General features: G+C 52.9%; 4 protein-coding genes across 4 annotated transcripts; 2 read left to right on the forward strand and 2 right to left on the reverse strand.

Moving 5' to 3' along the window:
• Nucleotides 1-578: 578 nt before the first annotated feature.
• Nucleotides 579-2,692, reverse strand: NUU61_004936 (uncharacterized protein; the record flags this gene model as incomplete). The annotated part of the gene is made up of 8 exons (XM_056655518.1): nucleotides 579-690; nucleotides 772-843; nucleotides 908-1,237; nucleotides 1,310-1,624; nucleotides 1,682-1,859; nucleotides 1,913-2,028; nucleotides 2,089-2,489; nucleotides 2,561-2,692. 8 exons carry the CDS (start codon nucleotides 2,690-2,692, stop codon nucleotides 579-581), a joined length of 1,656 nt encoding a protein of 551 aa, XP_056511131.1.
• An 850-nt stretch (nucleotides 2,693-3,542) lies between these two features.
• On the forward strand, nucleotides 3,543-6,866 carry NUU61_004937 (Sec23/Sec24 family protein; the record flags this gene model as incomplete). Its single annotated transcript, XM_056655519.1, has 6 exons — nucleotides 3,543-4,883; nucleotides 4,940-5,037; nucleotides 5,093-5,436; nucleotides 5,491-5,928; nucleotides 5,982-6,173; nucleotides 6,232-6,866. 6 exons carry the CDS (start codon nucleotides 3,543-3,545, stop codon nucleotides 6,864-6,866), a joined length of 3,048 nt encoding a protein of 1,015 aa, XP_056511132.1.
• A 2,431-nt stretch (nucleotides 6,867-9,297) lies between these two features.
• On the forward strand, nucleotides 9,298-9,957 carry NUU61_004938 (putative extracellular thaumatin domain protein; the record flags this gene model as incomplete). The annotated part of the gene is made up of 1 exon (XM_056655520.1): nucleotides 9,298-9,957. The coding sequence occupies one exon, from the start codon at nucleotides 9,298-9,300 to the stop codon at nucleotides 9,955-9,957; it is 660 nt and encodes a 219-aa protein (XP_056511133.1).
• A 1,973-nt stretch (nucleotides 9,958-11,930) lies between these two features.
• Nucleotides 11,931-15,972, reverse strand: NUU61_004939 (putative ABC efflux transporter; the record flags this gene model as incomplete). The annotated part of the gene is made up of 3 exons (XM_056655521.1): nucleotides 11,931-12,604; nucleotides 12,716-15,755; nucleotides 15,799-15,972. 3 exons carry the CDS (start codon nucleotides 15,970-15,972, stop codon nucleotides 11,931-11,933), a joined length of 3,888 nt encoding a protein of 1,295 aa, XP_056511134.1.
• Nucleotides 15,973-16,062: the final 90 nt, after the last annotated feature.

Here is a 16,062-nt window from a genome sequence, read left to right on the forward strand (position 1 = left end):
AGTGGCCTGTGTATTCTAGATAATCCAAAGAAAGAGAAGATACATTTGGAAGCAATTGTCTTTGCATTTCTGCATATATAAATATGACGACATTGTATAGATGTCTCCATAGCTTCTTATGGCTGTTTAGTAAACATTATCAATCAAAACAAAGGGCAGCCCAAGCGGGTTACAAATGAGCTTAGATAGCTTCATAATCAGGAACGATGGCGCAAACAAGCAAATGGATCACCGGCTTATCAGCGGGGCCCGTGCCATGCTGTGCTCAGAGCTTGGGATCAGCTCGGATATTCTTTTTTTATCATTTTCATTTTCTGGGATAACTGGAGGAAGATCCGAAGTATGCCCAATCCATTACTGCGAATCAACAAAACAATCTATAGTGCTGTGCTGTCTTCCCGGGCCCTGTCTATTTGTCTAGTGTTGTATATCAGGCCCCCAAGTCCAACCCAAAGCCACGAAATACTACTAACCAGTAGTTTTTATTCCCCCGCACAAAATTCCGAGTCCCGTCCGTTCTATAGTAGTCTAACGCGCTCACGGGTCAATCGACAAAGTGGAAGAGCTGACGAGCTGCTCTAAACGGTGACTTCATCGGGCTCTTCGCTATCACGGCTCTCGCTGTCATGGCCGTCGTCTTCCGTGGGAATCTCTCGAATGATATCGTTGGTCTGTGGCCCGGTATATTTTCTAATTCAAAGAGGGAAAACATTGTTAGTATTTTTTGCACACCAGGCTGTAGATGAGAGAGTGTATAGGTGCTGGTCTTACCCTCGAGCCGCGACCCACCACCAGATCAACGCAAACACAGCAATGAAGGCTGCAACGCAGATGGCATAATTCCTAGTGGAGATTTGTCAGAATACCCTCCCACGTCTCAATGAATTATAGAAAAGGGCCGCTTTACATGTTGGCCGCAGTCACAGGAATCTGCGGCGGGAAGAAGAGAATAGTGCTGATGAACAACACCCAAGTCACCGCAATGCAGTTAATGGGCGTGCCCCATCTCCCGAGCGTGAAGGGCCCCTCGATGAACTTGACCTTGGATTTGTAGAGCTGATGCGCCAGGATGACTGAAACATAGGACAAATCGAGTGCCGGGGCGGTGATATTAAAGATGGCTGTAGCTGTCTGGGTGGAGCCGATGGCAATACAGTTTAAACAAATACTAAAAAGAACCACGAACCAGACGGCATTGACCGGGGTATGGGTGTGAGGGTTCACTTTGCACAGAATCCTGCATGCCGATAAAAGCGAGCATTAGCATGATATGGCTATCAAGTCTCACAATGCTGGGATGATGCCTTACCCTGAGAATGGGAGTGCATTGTCTCTGGCAAAAGCATACGCCATTCTTGTGTCAGCCAGCATAGCCGAGCAGCCAGTGAAAAACTGCACTAGAATCGCAAATGCCCACATGGCCGTACCGCCTCGTTTCCCGCCGGCATTGAGGAAGATCTGTGCTGCAGGAAGGCCCGTTGGACTGTTCAAAATCTCATCGAGGTCGGTCAGGCAAAAGCACATCGAGACCGTCAGCATCCACCCAAACACGCCAGAGACCAGGACAGCTGTTTGGATTGCGACAGGGCCCCGTATGGCAGCATCATGGGTCTCTTCGGACATGCTACAAATCATGTTGTGAGACAAACATCAGAAGCGAATAAGCAGGCAAAGAGCTTACTGGGTTGTCCCATCATAATCAGTCATCGTCCATGCAACGGACAAGAATCCCAGGAAGAAGGAGAAGACTTTTGAGCCCCATCCCGAGCCATCTGTGACATTGGTGAAGACCCAAGAAGCAGGCTGCTTGTCCGGAGTGTAGTAAAGGAGCGCAGCACAGATGCAAATGGTAGCCAAAACTGGTTCGACGTTAGAGCACGAAATCATATGAGGAAGCAAGACCGATGCATACTGTTGATAGGAGCAAACCAGAGAATAATTCGATGCAAGGTTTTGGTCGTCAACGAGCAAATGAATCCAATAACACACAGCATGCCAATAGACACGAGCACCGTTTGCAGGGCATTTCTGGTAACGCATGAGCTTCAAATCAAAATAAAAAAAAGGATCTGGGCAAAAGAGCCATACGGTGAATACGAGTACTTGCCATCAACAAGATCTGAATTCATACTGACACAGGCCAGCAGCATCTGGCTGACTGTGTATGCGACACTGGACACGCCGGCTGTCTGGCCTAGGAGGTTGCACCATCCTTGGATCCATGAGAAGATCGGGACCTGGTCGGCGGGCACGACATGCTTGGTGACAAAATACATACCCCCCGCCGTGGGATACGCAGATACTAGCTCTGCCACGGAGCTTCCAATGCACATGGCCATGCACGAGCCGATCAGCCAGCACCAGACGGCCGTGGCCGGGCCACCGGCTGCAAGAGGCGCACCAAATGTCGCCGGGACGGAGCCTAAAACTCCCAGAATGGAGATGGCATATGAAACGGTTGACCATTTCGAGAATTCGCGCCGCAGTTCCTGGTGTTCACCGAGTTAGTTGCTAACTCCATGCCCATGGCCCTTTCTTCAGAAAAGGTAAGTGTATGTACCTGTTTATAACCGATGCGAGCCAGCAGCAGCTCGTCATCGTCGTGGATTGTCGCCATCGGAGGACCTCCGTCTTGGGACCTGCCGTCCTTGGACTTATGATCGGGATCTGGCGGTTTTACAGTCAGGTCCATTGTGATCGAGATGTCACATTAAGTATGGGAGGATGTGAACAAGGGAAGGGGAAAAAAGATAATGTAACAGAAGAAAGAGATCATTTCCCACACTTACTTCTTCTGTACTACTTGAGTTATATCTATTGCGAAGACAGCAGATGGAGGGGCTAAAGGCCCCTAATCCATTTGGAGTCGGGAAAAGAGACGGTGAGATGAACAGCCGGAGCTTCCACCGGGACGACCATCGGCAAGGTTGCGTGATTATTACCGAGTGTCCAATCAGCAACTAGCGTGTTCGACTCGGAGACACTGGCAATATTATCGACCGGGGGCTCATCACTGGTTTCCCAGTGGGAGAAGCGCGGTGCAGGGGGGTGGACAGGTGGAAGGGCCGCATAGGACGCTCTTATCGGAAAAGACCCCAAGCTTGGCTTGAACTAGTCTCGCCTCAACATGGATCCCGTTCTTGGGAACAGGGAATGGCGGTGGGCTTTTTGGATGGTCGGGATATTTATATTTCCATCGAATCGGTCTATGACAAGCCTTTATTTACACTGTCGTTGTGTATCCCACGTAGAGCGACATGGTACTCGGAGGTACCACAACAATAACACTAAACCGCTATGGCAAACAAGTACACTCAGGTACCATGGATTTTCATACGGAACCACGTGAAGCCTCTCGGAGCGACGTAAATCCGAGCGGGCGAGGTGGTCAATCCGGTATATCGTCAACACCGAGGGGTCCAATTCCAGCTCTCTCGTCTCGTGTTCTGTGGCCAATTGCTCCGGCATGAGCTAATTTGGGTGATATCCCTGTCCCTTCTTTCCGCGCCTCTTCCTTCCCCGTTATGATCTTATGATCCACCATGGCCGACCCTTCCATGTATCATGCTATGGGCCAGGGTGCTGAAGACCCGTCGAATCCTCATCGCATAGCCCAGCAGGCTCCTCCTCAACAATATCCGCCTGGATATCCCCCAGGTGCTGCACCACCGCAACCTGGTGCGGCCTATCCCAACCAGTCACCGAATCAGTGGCCCGCCTACGCTTCCCCTCAACAGTCGAACCTCGCGCCGAGCCCCGATGTCGCATACAATGCAGCGCCACAGGCCCCGATGGGCATGCCAGGAGACCCGGGAATGGCAGGGCTAGCTTCTCAGATGAGTGGCCTGGGGATCGCAGCCGATGCGGGGGCCCGGTCCCATCGAAAGAAGCACCGTCATGCCCACCATGACATTGGGGCCGGTGCCGGTGCTGTGCCGCCAGCGCAAGGATTCAACAATGCAGTGGCCCCGGGAGGTGTCCAGCCGAACTCGCAGTTCCTGAACACCGGGTTGAACGAGGCCCCGCGTCCTATCTCTCCGGCGGCGGTCCCCCAGCCGGGGCAACCTGTCCCCGCGATGACATCCCAGCCTGGCATGCCCGGTGGTGCAGGCGCTGTCCCTACCCAAGGCCGGGTTGATCCTGAGCAGATTCCCAGCATCCCGAAATCGCGTGACGTGCCCGCACAATACTATTTCAACCATGTCTACCCAACGATGGACCGACACCTTCCCCCGCCGGCAGCAATCCCATTTGTGGCTCAGGACCAGGGCAACTCATCTCCCAAATACGCCCGCCTGACGCTGAACAATATCCCCACTACCTCTGATTTCCTTACCTCCACCGGTCTGCCCCTGGGCATGGTCTTGCAACCCCTCGCTACATTGGATGCGGGCGAGCAACCGATTCCCGTGCTAGATTTCGGGGATGTGGGGCCCCCACGATGCCGCCGATGTCGAACGTATATCAACCCCTTCATGTCCTTCCGCTCGGGCGGCAGCAAATTTGTTTGTAATATGTGCACCTTCCCCAACGATACGCCGCCCGAATACTTTGCACCATTGGACCCGACTGGGGCGCGTGTGGATCGCATGCAACGGCCGGAGTTGATGATGGGGACGGTCGAGTTTTTGGTTCCCAAGGAATATTGGAACAAGGAGCCGGTAGGACTGCAGACATTGTTTGTGATCGATGTTAGCCGGGAGTCGGTTCATCGAGGGTTCCTTAAAGGTGTCTGTGAGGGTATCGCGGATGCTCTTTACGGAGAGGACCGTGAGGCGTCAGGCGATGTGGAGGGTGATGAAACCACATCACGGAGGCTCCCCGCAGGGTCCAAGGTGGGAATTGTCACATATGACAAGGAGGTGCAATTCTACAACCTTTCCGTACGTGTCCCCATTCTGCTGCGTGATGAGATATCTTTTACTGACAGTAGTGATAGGCAACACTGGACCAGGCTCAGATGATGGTGATGACCGACTTGGACGAACCATTTGTTCCATTGAGCGAGGGTCTGTTTGTAGACCCGTACGAATCGAAGTATGTGATGATCGGCTCTGTGTTTCTCTCCCAAGTTGCTAATCCTGCGTACTAGGTCGATTATCACATCGCTGCTGAGTCAAATACCCAGTATTTTCTCTCATATTAAGAACCCCGAACCGGCGCTGCTGCCCTCGCTGGATGCGGCCCTTTCCGCACTCCAGGCAACCGGTGGGAAGATTGTGGCCGCGGTATCCAGCCTGCCCATCTGGGGCCCTGGACAATTATCGATGCGGGAAGACCCCAAGATTCACGGGACAGACGCCGAGCGAAAGTTATTTACTACGGAAAATGCCGCCTGGAAGAAGACGGCCAGCAAGTTGGCCGAGGCGGGAGTGGGCGTGGATCTCTTCGTTGCCTCCCCGGTGGCGTTTATATGGATGTGGCAACTATCGGTATGTTTGCGCGTGGGGATGTGCTTTTCGCGTTGAGCGGTCCTAATTTCATACCCAGGCCACGTCTCGAGTCTTACTGGTGGTGAAACCTTCTTTTATCCTAACTTCCATGCACCGCGCGATATCCTGAAGGTGCGACGGGAGTTGAGCCATGCTGTCACTCGAGAGACGGGGTACCAGACGTTGATGAAAGTCCGATGCTCCAACGGCCTCCAGGTATCTTCCTACCATGGAAACTTCGTCCAGCATGCGCTTGGCGCCGATCTGGAGATTGGCGGCTTCGACGCGGACAAGGCCATTGGAGTGCTGTTTAGCTACGATGGAAAGCTCGATCCCAAACTGGACGCACATTTCCAGGCTGCTCTGCTGTACACTTCTGCGGACGGCCAACGGCGAGTCCGGTGTATCAACATTGTTGCGGCGGTGAACGAAGGTGCCATGGACACCATGAAGGGCGTGGACCAGGATGCCGTGGTGGCGGTCATCGCCAAAGAGGGTAAGTTGATTTCCCAGGGAAAAGTACTATCACGGTTGCTCATTTCATCACAGCTGCATCTAAGACACTCGACAAGACGCTCAAGGACATCCGTGCCAGCATCTCCGAGAAGACGGTGGACATCTTCAGCGGATACCGTAAGATCTTCTCCGGGTCGCATCCGCCTGGTCAGTTGGTGTTGCCAGAGAACCTGAAGGAATTCTCAATGTACATGCTCGCCTTGGTGAAGTGTAGAGCATTCAAAGGTAAGAGATGGATGTCACTTGCCCTCGCTACAAGTGCCCAGCTCATTATCTCTCACAGGTGGCAACGAAGCATCAGACCGACGAGTATATGAAACGCGCATGATTCGTTCCTTCGGCTGCACCGAGTTGTCTCTCTATCTGTACCCACGCATCATACCTATCCACAACATGCAACCAGAGGATGGGTTCCCCAACGAGCACGGACAGCTCCAAGTTCCGCCGGCACTGCGGGCCAGCTTCTCCAAGGTCGAAGAAGGCGGTGTCTGGTTGATTGACAACGGGCAGACCGTTTTGCTGTGGATCCATTCGCAAGTCTCGCCCAACCTGCTGGAGGACTTATTTGGGCCCGGCCATGACTCACTCCAGGGCCTCAACCCCAACACGTCGTCACTGCCGGTGCTGGACACACACCTGAATGCCCAGGTGCGGAATCTACTACAGTACTTTTCCACGGTGCGTGGGTCCAAGGCTGTGACGATCCAGCTGGCCCGTCAGGGCCTGGACGGTGCTGAGTACGAGTTTGCCCGACTGCTCCTGGAGGACCGGAACAACGAGGCCCAGAGCTATGTGGATTGGCTGGTGCACATCCACCGCCAGATCAACCTGGAACTGGCCGGTCACCGCAAGAAGGATGAGTCTACGAGTGACAGCACCTTGGCTAGTTTGTCGGCCATGCGGGCCCCATATTGGTAATTTAATTGAGCTGGGAGCATGGACCCTTTTTTTTTTCTTCTTCTGTTGAACATATCCACCAGTGTCTCCAATGATCCCTGGTCCCTTACCTGGGTGAAATTTGGGTGAACAGCCTGGGCCTGCAGGTCCAGACTGTTCGTCCGGAAGGAAGAGAATGCGATATCAGTGGCTGTGAGAGATGGGAGGGAGGGAGATGTGGAACCCACAGCGGATCAGCGCAGAGGGAAAAAAAGAAGAGAGAAACAAAAATTCAAACCGAACCAAAGAATAGGGTGTGAGACATCGGAGAATTCTTTCTGTGTATATACCAGGATAGTATGTCATTTGAATCTTGTGTGGCACATCCTCTCTTTTTTCTGTTTGGTCCACATGGCGATATATTGAGTGGAGCTGGGATGCACCAAGTGGACATATCCAGGACGAACAGACCTGAACCAGCGGTCTAGAAGTTCTGGAAGAGTGCGGATTTCATGGATTGTAATATCCACCTATACATACCTGCTAAGGTTAGGTAGGTACATACATCAGCAGTGTTTACAGTAAGGGAAAGAACACCGGTTAGGTACCTACATAGAGGGCGTTCGGTGAGCCCGGGCTCAACTGCACCGTTGGTCGATATCCACTTCATTGTCTGTGCACACCTACATACTAGAGTCATCGGGCACAAGAGGTGCCCCACTCCTGAATTTTAAGCAGCGGTTAGTCGCAATGCAGGCGTCCTATTGCCGGAACGACGCAGGCACCGTCTCAGGCTAAAAGAGGCCTTAAATCGGGGGTGATCGGATGTAGGGCATATCTGCAGGGTTTAATTTGTAGCTTATAATAGGAGATGTGACACGGCTTCCATAGCAAGGGCAAACTGCAGGGTAAATAATAAAATATGTAGAATTTGCTGTACCAATCATGAGTTTTATTATCCAAGAATCACAAAAGTCATACACATGAAAAAAAAAAAAAGTTTGAAAAAAAAAAGAAGAAGAAGAAAGAATTACCGCCACACACTCTTTTTTGCCTTTTTTTCCTTCGATCGTCAGGTACCCAGCGACCCGTCATCGTCAGTGGCACCGAGCTGGCGACTGTGGAGAACAGCAGATTCTGCACAAAGCAATGTATTGGCTCTGAACTTGCGGTGTTTTTTCGTTGCTTTTTCTTTTTTTCTTGCTGATCAGGCACAGAGTTTGCAAGACTGACCTGTCACACGCATGGAATTTCAACTGGTGATGCCTAGAGTGCGCTGGACAAGATCCGACAATCCGACACAATCTGAGGGACGTGTCCACCGGAGGCTTCCAGGCTCTCACCGGGTGACGGCGACATTGTACTCTGTACCCGGGCCGCAGAGGTCACCAGTCAGATTGGCAACCAGAAGAAGAGCGGCGAGAATGATGATGTATCGGCGGAAGGTGTTTTCCTGGGTTGGCGCAAATGACAATCCAATCGGGGCACATATGTAACTTGTCTATTATGCGGTCAATTTGCTACGTAGACTATTGACTGGTCTCGCTAGTGACCATCTCTACCTGTCGGCGTCGCTGTCCATGGTCCCCGGGTGGTGGCTAAGATGAAGATGTCTGTGCAGCCATGTTGTCGGGAATGGTTCCATGGTGAGAGGGGTCTATTAGGGAAATTTAGGGGAAATTTAGGGGGGTTTTTTCTTCTTCTCGGAGAACCGCGGGTCGCAATGGAGAGGATGACGTGGGGACGCGTTAATGCCACATATCTTTTTGGATGGGGAGATGATATTACCACGTCAGTGTAGTATAGATAAATCACCAGGCACACCACAAACCACCAGGCACAGCTGACCCCTTGGAACCCTAATCTGACATGGATTCTTTAGGAAATCAAAATGAGGAATCTCTCGCCAAGGCTATGACGGAATCCTCCATTTGCTCCTGTCAGTCCAGTAGTCAGATCAATCTCCCAAGCCTAGTCGATCGGGTCTCGAACTCACCGAACTGAAACAAGCCCCCAAATGCAACATGGAGCGAGACGCTGGGCAGGGCCCACTGGGATTCTCCTTCTTCCGGTGACCCACCAGGCTGTTTGGGTTTGGCAACGCCCCCCACTGTTCCTGGCACATCCATGGATCGGGGCCTGCATGGCTAAGGTGGCACGTTTTTTTGTGATCGGTTGGTATCCGGGGGGGCTTTGGGGCCATCGGCCCCAAAAAGATATAAAAAGGCCCCTTCCACTAACCCCCAGGTGATCCTTTTGCTTACCAGTCTTTCCCTATTCTTGCTAGTTGTTAGACACAACTACCAACGTTCATTTCCCATTCTCCTTTTTCTGACCTTCCTTTAAATCGAGATCGACTCTCGACTTCTTTCCTTTGTCTGTCGATCAGACTCTCTTTCTCTCTTTCTATAAAAGCCCCATTCTTCTTGAAGTCTTCTTTTTTCTTTTTTTCCCACGCCACCTCTCATTCAAAATGATGTTCTCCAAATCTCTTGGCTTGGCTACTGCCTTGGCCACTATGGCCTCAGCCCTGCCCTCGGGCATGCTGGAGAGACGCACCGCCGCAGCCCCCTCCAACGGCGTCCTCATCATCAACAATCTCAACCAGGACATCTACGCCTGGTCAGTCGACACCACATCAAAAGAACCGGCCAAGATGATCACGCTCTCGGCCCACGGCGGCACCTACGTGGAGAACTATAGGACCCTGGCCTCCGGCGGCGTCTCTATCAAGCTGGCCACCGAGCCCAGCCAGGATGACGTGCTCCAGTTCGAGTACACCCCGACTGCCGAGCAGATCTTCTGGGACCTGTCCTGCATCAACATGAAAACCGGGGGCTCCAAGTTCACCCAGCTCGGCTACAACGTCAAGCCCTCTAGCATTATTCCTGGCTCGTGCCCCGAGGTGAACTGCGCTGCTGGTAACAGCCACTGCGAGGGCGCTTACAATGTCTGGAACGATGACCATGCTACCCACGGCTGCCCGCTCAACACGGGCTTGACTATGACCATTGGCCAGTCCGGTAATGGTAGCCAGACGACCGGACTGCCTGGTGGCCAGCAGACTGCGCAGCCGACTGTGCAGCCGAGTGCTCAACCTTGGATTCAGCCTGCTGGTCAGCCGGCCCAGTAAAGAAAACAAAAAAAAGGTTACACTCGTCTTCACTCTTTTGCAAGGGTGTCGATTTCTTCTATTGCGCGGTTGACCCGTGCCTTCTTTTCTTCTGAACATTTTTGATTCTCTTCACCATTCTTTTCGTCTCACCCGTGTTTTCTTTCTTTTTGAATTCTTCGGGTGATCCTCTTGATTCCATTCTTGTGTTTTACTTCTTTTCACCCTAGTTGGTGACCCTGTTTCCTTTGGAGATGTGACCTGTTTGGTGAATACTTTCTTTCTCTGCATGTTCGGTTGATTTGACATGTCTTTTCTCCCATTGTGAGGCAAGCTGTCATCACGAGTCGTGACTTTTTTGCCTTTTTGAACTTTTTTTGATTTTTTTTTTTTTGGACCTTTTGGAAAATACCCCCAGGATGTATGGATATGGGAGTGGGAAGATAGAACACTCTCGGAGTTTCATGGGGAAGAGTAACTCTGTACAGTGAATGGACAGAGTGAACGAGCACTGAAATTCGAAATACTTGATTCATATCATAATGGTTGATCTATAGATTTGAAGTATAGACCAGCCACGATGGACTGGTCATAACTACATACTGTATCCACATCCACTTCGGCCTCCTGAAGTGCAGAGATCACACTGCAGGGAACCCCCAACACCCCTGAAGCCTGACAGTCTCACCCTCGCAAGTAAGAAAGAAAAAAAATTTAAACAGTGGATTGCCCCTCCCTCCTTCAAGCCTCAGTGGAACCGCGCGCCAGGACTTGAACAAGAAAATAAAAAACCACCGAATGGGCTGCAATCTAGACTAGATTGGCGGTAATTGACCGGAGGAGAAAAATCAGGCTATCGGAACAAGGAATCGATGATTAGCGATTAGCGGTCGCATGTGGGGGCCACCCTCGGGGATATCAGTCGTTCGTTTCATAGTGGTCGATCCTCCACCAGTCGGATGCTTCCTTTTGACGATGAGAGAAAAAGTGAGTGCCTGGTTCCACTGATTTTCTTTCTTCTTTTTCTTTTGTTCGCTCAATCATATTCTTTGGTTTTGGTTTTGGCTTTGTTTTAACCCTCGAGGGATCCACTGCATCTGCCTCGGACTGTGTCGTCTGTGTCTCAGCTGGCGTTACAGGTTTGCGTGTCGAGGCGGGGTGGAGGGCTGAGACATGAATAATATATTTGCCTATTATCATTATAATTTGTTATAGGGGATTAGCTCTTTTACTTGGGCTTCTCTACTATAGAATGTTATACTGCTCCTGTGGGCAGACATACTGTAGATAACATCCCTTGATCCATGGTTATAGGAGTCCTAAATCCAAAGATTTCACACACACCTCCGAACGAGCCAATGATAGTATCCACAAAAACCACAAATTCAAAAGGTCCCTACTTGTTCCTATTAACCGCCCCAGCGAACCAGCCAGGAACATCTGGCTCGTCCAATGAGCGTTGTTCGCGCAACTCGGCTAAATGCCGACTTCTTGTCCCCCTCACTGAAAGTATCCAATTAACGGGAAAAGGCAGTAAGAATTGGATTCCTTCTCTTTTTCTTTCTTGTTTGATCTTGTTTCTCCAACGGCCTCCAACGGTATCCGGGCGCTAATGAGCCTTGGCTTTTTTTTTTTTTTTTCATTGGAATGGTCCACGTTTTGTTCCTTGGTTGGTTGGCTAGTTAGGTATGTTGGGTTGGGTTGGAGGTATAAGTCTACGGATGGATATTCGGCAGATGCGCCTCCATTTGCTTTTATTACCTCGGTACTATAGAGATGATGCCTACTACGTATACATGGAGATAGCTTAGCCTTATCCACCTACTATAAATGGTAGGAGGACAAATGACTCTAGGTGTCAGACACGCAATCAAGCACGAGATATTGCATAGCACCAACAAAGATAGGATATATCCTCGCAGATAAAGAGCAAAAGAAAATATCAAATAGATATCAAAATTCCAGTAAAAGATCCCTCACCAGCTAGAATCCTACTAACCCTTTTGCCTCGCCCGCCGCCACTCCCGCCACCGCTCCATAACCCGATGTGAGCGCATCGCCTTCAGCAACGCATAAGCAACAACCCGATAAACAACCGTGCACACACCGAGCGCCATCACATTCATGGGCCCATCCTTATCCAGATTATACAACTCAAGCACCTGCTCCCCCGAATCCAGCGGACAGCGGCCATCCGCCAGGCGCTGAGCAGGCTCACACCCAAACCGCTGGCCGTGCATCGCAAAGGGGGCCAGGTTGGCAATGGCATACTTGATAGGCGAGAGGTGGTTGATACCCTGCAGCACATCGTTGATATCCAGGCTCATGACGCCGCCCAGGATCGTGGAGATGGACAGCAGCGTCGACGTGATGTTGACGGCGAAGCCGACGTGCGAGAACAGCGTGCAGAACATGATCCCCACTGACTCGCCGCAGCTGATGATGCAGAAGCAGTTGAAGGCGCTAATCAGGAACATCTGGGCGCTGCGCTTGAGGTTGTCTGCGAAGGCGGCTAGCGCTCCGAATATTAGGGCTGAGCCGATCTCGAAGGGGACTTCGATGGTTGTGTAGGCTAGCATGAAGGTTTCGGCGGAGTAGCAGTTGTCTGCTTCTTCGCGGTAGAAGACGTCTCGTTCGCCGGGGTAGATGGCGATGTTTTGGAGCATGCCTAAACCAGTCCCAAGTCAGTTACCTTCTCTAGCAACGAAACAAATAGAAAGTGACGAAACAGTATGGATGAAGAAAGGCTCCCCCACCCCCGATATAGGTAATCACCTACCGACAAAATACAGCGCCGCAAACTCTTGGATAAACCCCATGCGCGATTGCACGGCGGCATAGTCATTCTTCAGCGGTGCAAAGAATAGCGCCATTATAATCCCAATCCCGACAATCTGCATTGACCGCGCCATAACCAGCGGCGGCTGCCGCCAGAAGTTAATCGTCGAGCGGTGCAGCACCAGCGGGAAAGTCACGCGGAACGGCAGCATCTGGCGGCGCAGACTCCCCAGCTCGGCGGGCGTGGCGATCTGCGACGTCGTACGCCCGAGATCCGGCGAGGCCTCCGACCAGCACGATATAAGGTATCGGACACGCTCGCGCGTGACGGCCTCGCGGTCCGCCTGCTGCAGGTCCACGGTGATCAGATCTAGCACGAAATCTGCCGGGTTGGTTGTCTGTGGGCAGTCGTGGCCCTGCGATGCAAAGTGCGGCAGCATCTGCTCACCCTTCCCTGCGTAGACTGGGTAGCCGCCGCGGGCGAGTAGTAGCACCTGGGAGAAATGGCTAAACAGATCCGAGCGCGATTGGTGGATGGTCATGATCAATGTGCGTCCCTCGGCCGCAAGGCCCTGCAGCACTTCGATGATGGACATGGCCGTGAACGCGTCCAGGCCTGATGTCGGCTCATCCAGTAGCAGCACCTTCGGGTCCGTGAGGATCTGGATTGCGATCGTCACACGACGTTTCTCGCCGCCGCTAATCCCCTTGATCAGTTCACTCCCGATTAGGTTGTCCGCACACTCTTTCAGTCCCATCTTATGGAGAATCTCTTCGGCGCGGCGGTTCTTCTCTTCGCGTGACATCCACGTCGGCAGCCGCAGCCCCGCTGCGAATTTCAGGCTCTCGCGCACGGTCAATGAGGGCATCAGCGCGTCGTCATCCTGCGTGACAAAAGAAGTCACGGAGCGGATGACGCTCTCGGACGGCACTGCTCCATTGTATAGCATGTTGCCATGCACCCGGTACTGCGTCCCCATCGACCCGTGCAGTCGTTGCGCAATGGAGTTCAGAAGCGATGTCTTGCCGCTACCGGACGGGCCCATGATAATGTTGAGCTGACCTGGCTGGAACTCCACGGAGATGGGTCGTAGAATCTGGAGGATCTGTGGACTTCGCCAGGGAAGTCGCCGCTTGCGAATCTCCAGTGCATACTGATCCAGCGATATAGCCACCCGGCGCACCTCCTCGGCCGGACGGATTGCGAGCTTGGCCTTGCCCGCAGAAGGGTCCCCGTCTGATTTCCGGGCCTGCGCTATGTCCATGGGAAAGCGATTGTATTGCAGCAACAGGCCCGCCAGTAGATAATGCCCAATAACAAAAGCCACCAGAACCACAATTGGCCGCCAGATCCAGTTAGACGGCATGCCCAAACTGTCCATGATATACCGCCCTGTGTACTGCTTGCAGGCCGGGTCAAGCGGGTCGTCGGAATCGGGGCAAGAATAGAATTGACCCATTTCAGAGCCACGGGGACCTATAAACTCATTGGCACACAGTGAACCAAAGATATAGAACGTGTAGGCACACCATTTCAGCCATCTGACATACACCGGGATCTGATTGGCCTGAACGAAGTAGCCGCACGCAAAGGACTGCAAGGTGAAGGACAGATTGCCAACTAAACTGGCACCTGGGAAACTGCGCGCGATGCCGATGGAGACTGCCGCAAAGGTAACGGCGATATAGTGCGTGAGCAGCGTGAGGGCAAAAAAGATGAAGAACTGGTCCGCATCCAGACGATAGCCCACCATAAAGTAGTAGATGATCGAAAACAACAGCGGAACGGGGAGATCCTCGAGCGGGAGTCGTGCTGCGCGTCGGCTCAGCAGAAACGCGGGCACACTGACGACGCCCTCGTTGCGCTCACGATCGAACAGTTGGATGTCGATGGTTAGTCGGTAAGTCTCAAACAACAAGATCAGATATCCATTCAAACTGCTGGCTGTGTACAGGCTGCCCTGTCGCGAGCGAATCCCTGCGAGGCTCTCGTCGAGCTGCAGAAAGATCCATCCGTTGATCACAGCCATTCCAATGGCTTCGAGCAGGCTCCCGGCCACGCCCATCGGGTCCCGGATGGTGGTCTTGAAGGTGCGCGAGGTCAAGACGCGGAACTGGCGACGAAACGACACCTGTTTAGTCACCACCGTCTCTTCTCTATCCGCCACCGGTCTGGGGTCGGGCTTTTTCTCTTTGCCATCCTCACTGTGCACCGCAGACTGCTTAGAACGCCACGTCTGACGAAGATGGTCCACACGAACGTGAGAGGCAGCCTCCAGCACCTCAGTCCGGTTGTCGATGGCAGCCAAATCAATCAGGAATTCGGCCGGATTAACAAACGGAGGCAGCACATGGCCGCACTCTTCAAAATACGGCAACGATCCACTAACCGGCCCGCTATACAGCGCAGAGCCGCGAGCCAGAAGAATCACATTATCAAAAAGACTCCAGATCTCCGAGCGCGGCGCATGAATCGAGACAATAACCGTCCGGCCATCCTGAGCGAGCCGCTTCAATGTCCGGATAATCTGAAAGGCACTAGTAGCATCCAGGCCCGTAGTAGGTTCGTCGCAAAAGAGGACAGACGGGTTCGCCAGCAGCTGCACGCCAATACTCGTGCGGCGCTTCTCGCCGCCGCTGCAGCCCTTGTGGGCGGTGCTACCGATGCGCGTGTCGGCACACTCCTTCAGGCCGAGCTCGAGAATCACCTGCTCGACGATAGCGTGGCGCTCGGCGCGAGTCGTCGGCGGCGGCAGGCGCAGGTCGGCCGAGTACCGCAAGGTCTCGCGCACGGTCAGGGTGGGGATGAGGACGTCCTCTTGCATGACATATGCGCTCCTGATGCGCTCGATGTTGGGGTCGGCGTTGAAGGTCGTCGCACCGGCCACCCTGGCGCGCGAGAGCCCTATGCGGCCCGCCATTAGGTTCAGCAGTGAGGTTTTGCCCGACCCACTGCTCCCGATGATGGCTGTCAGGCTGCCGCTGGGCATTGCGGCGTCGACGCCATCGAGCACGCTCTTGAGTCGGTTCTCGTGCTGGTGCTTGTGGTGCCTGCTAATGCGCCGCCAGAGCTGCGCCGGCGACGTCTCCCATATCGGGGGGCGTGGTGTCTATCTCCAGAGATAGGTTGCTCACACCGACATCCACGGGATTGACTGCACGAAAAGTGAGGTTGTACGCAGAATCCTGTAGCGCCCCATGCAATCCCTCATCCTTCTGGACGTTTAGCTCGGTGATGATCTCGTCCTTCTCCTCCATGGTCGAGCGGCCGTCATCAACAACTTCTCCACGTCATTTCCCTGAACTGATCCTGCGGCCGGGCAGAAAAGAACGAAAGGTTCCAATCTG

Source organism: Penicillium alfredii (genome assembly GCF_028826965.1).
Source record: "Penicillium alfredii strain IBT 34128 chromosome Unknown utg000007l_segment0_segment0, whole genome shotgun sequence".
NCBI lineage: Eukaryota > Fungi > Ascomycota > Eurotiomycetes > Eurotiales > Aspergillaceae > Penicillium > Penicillium alfredii.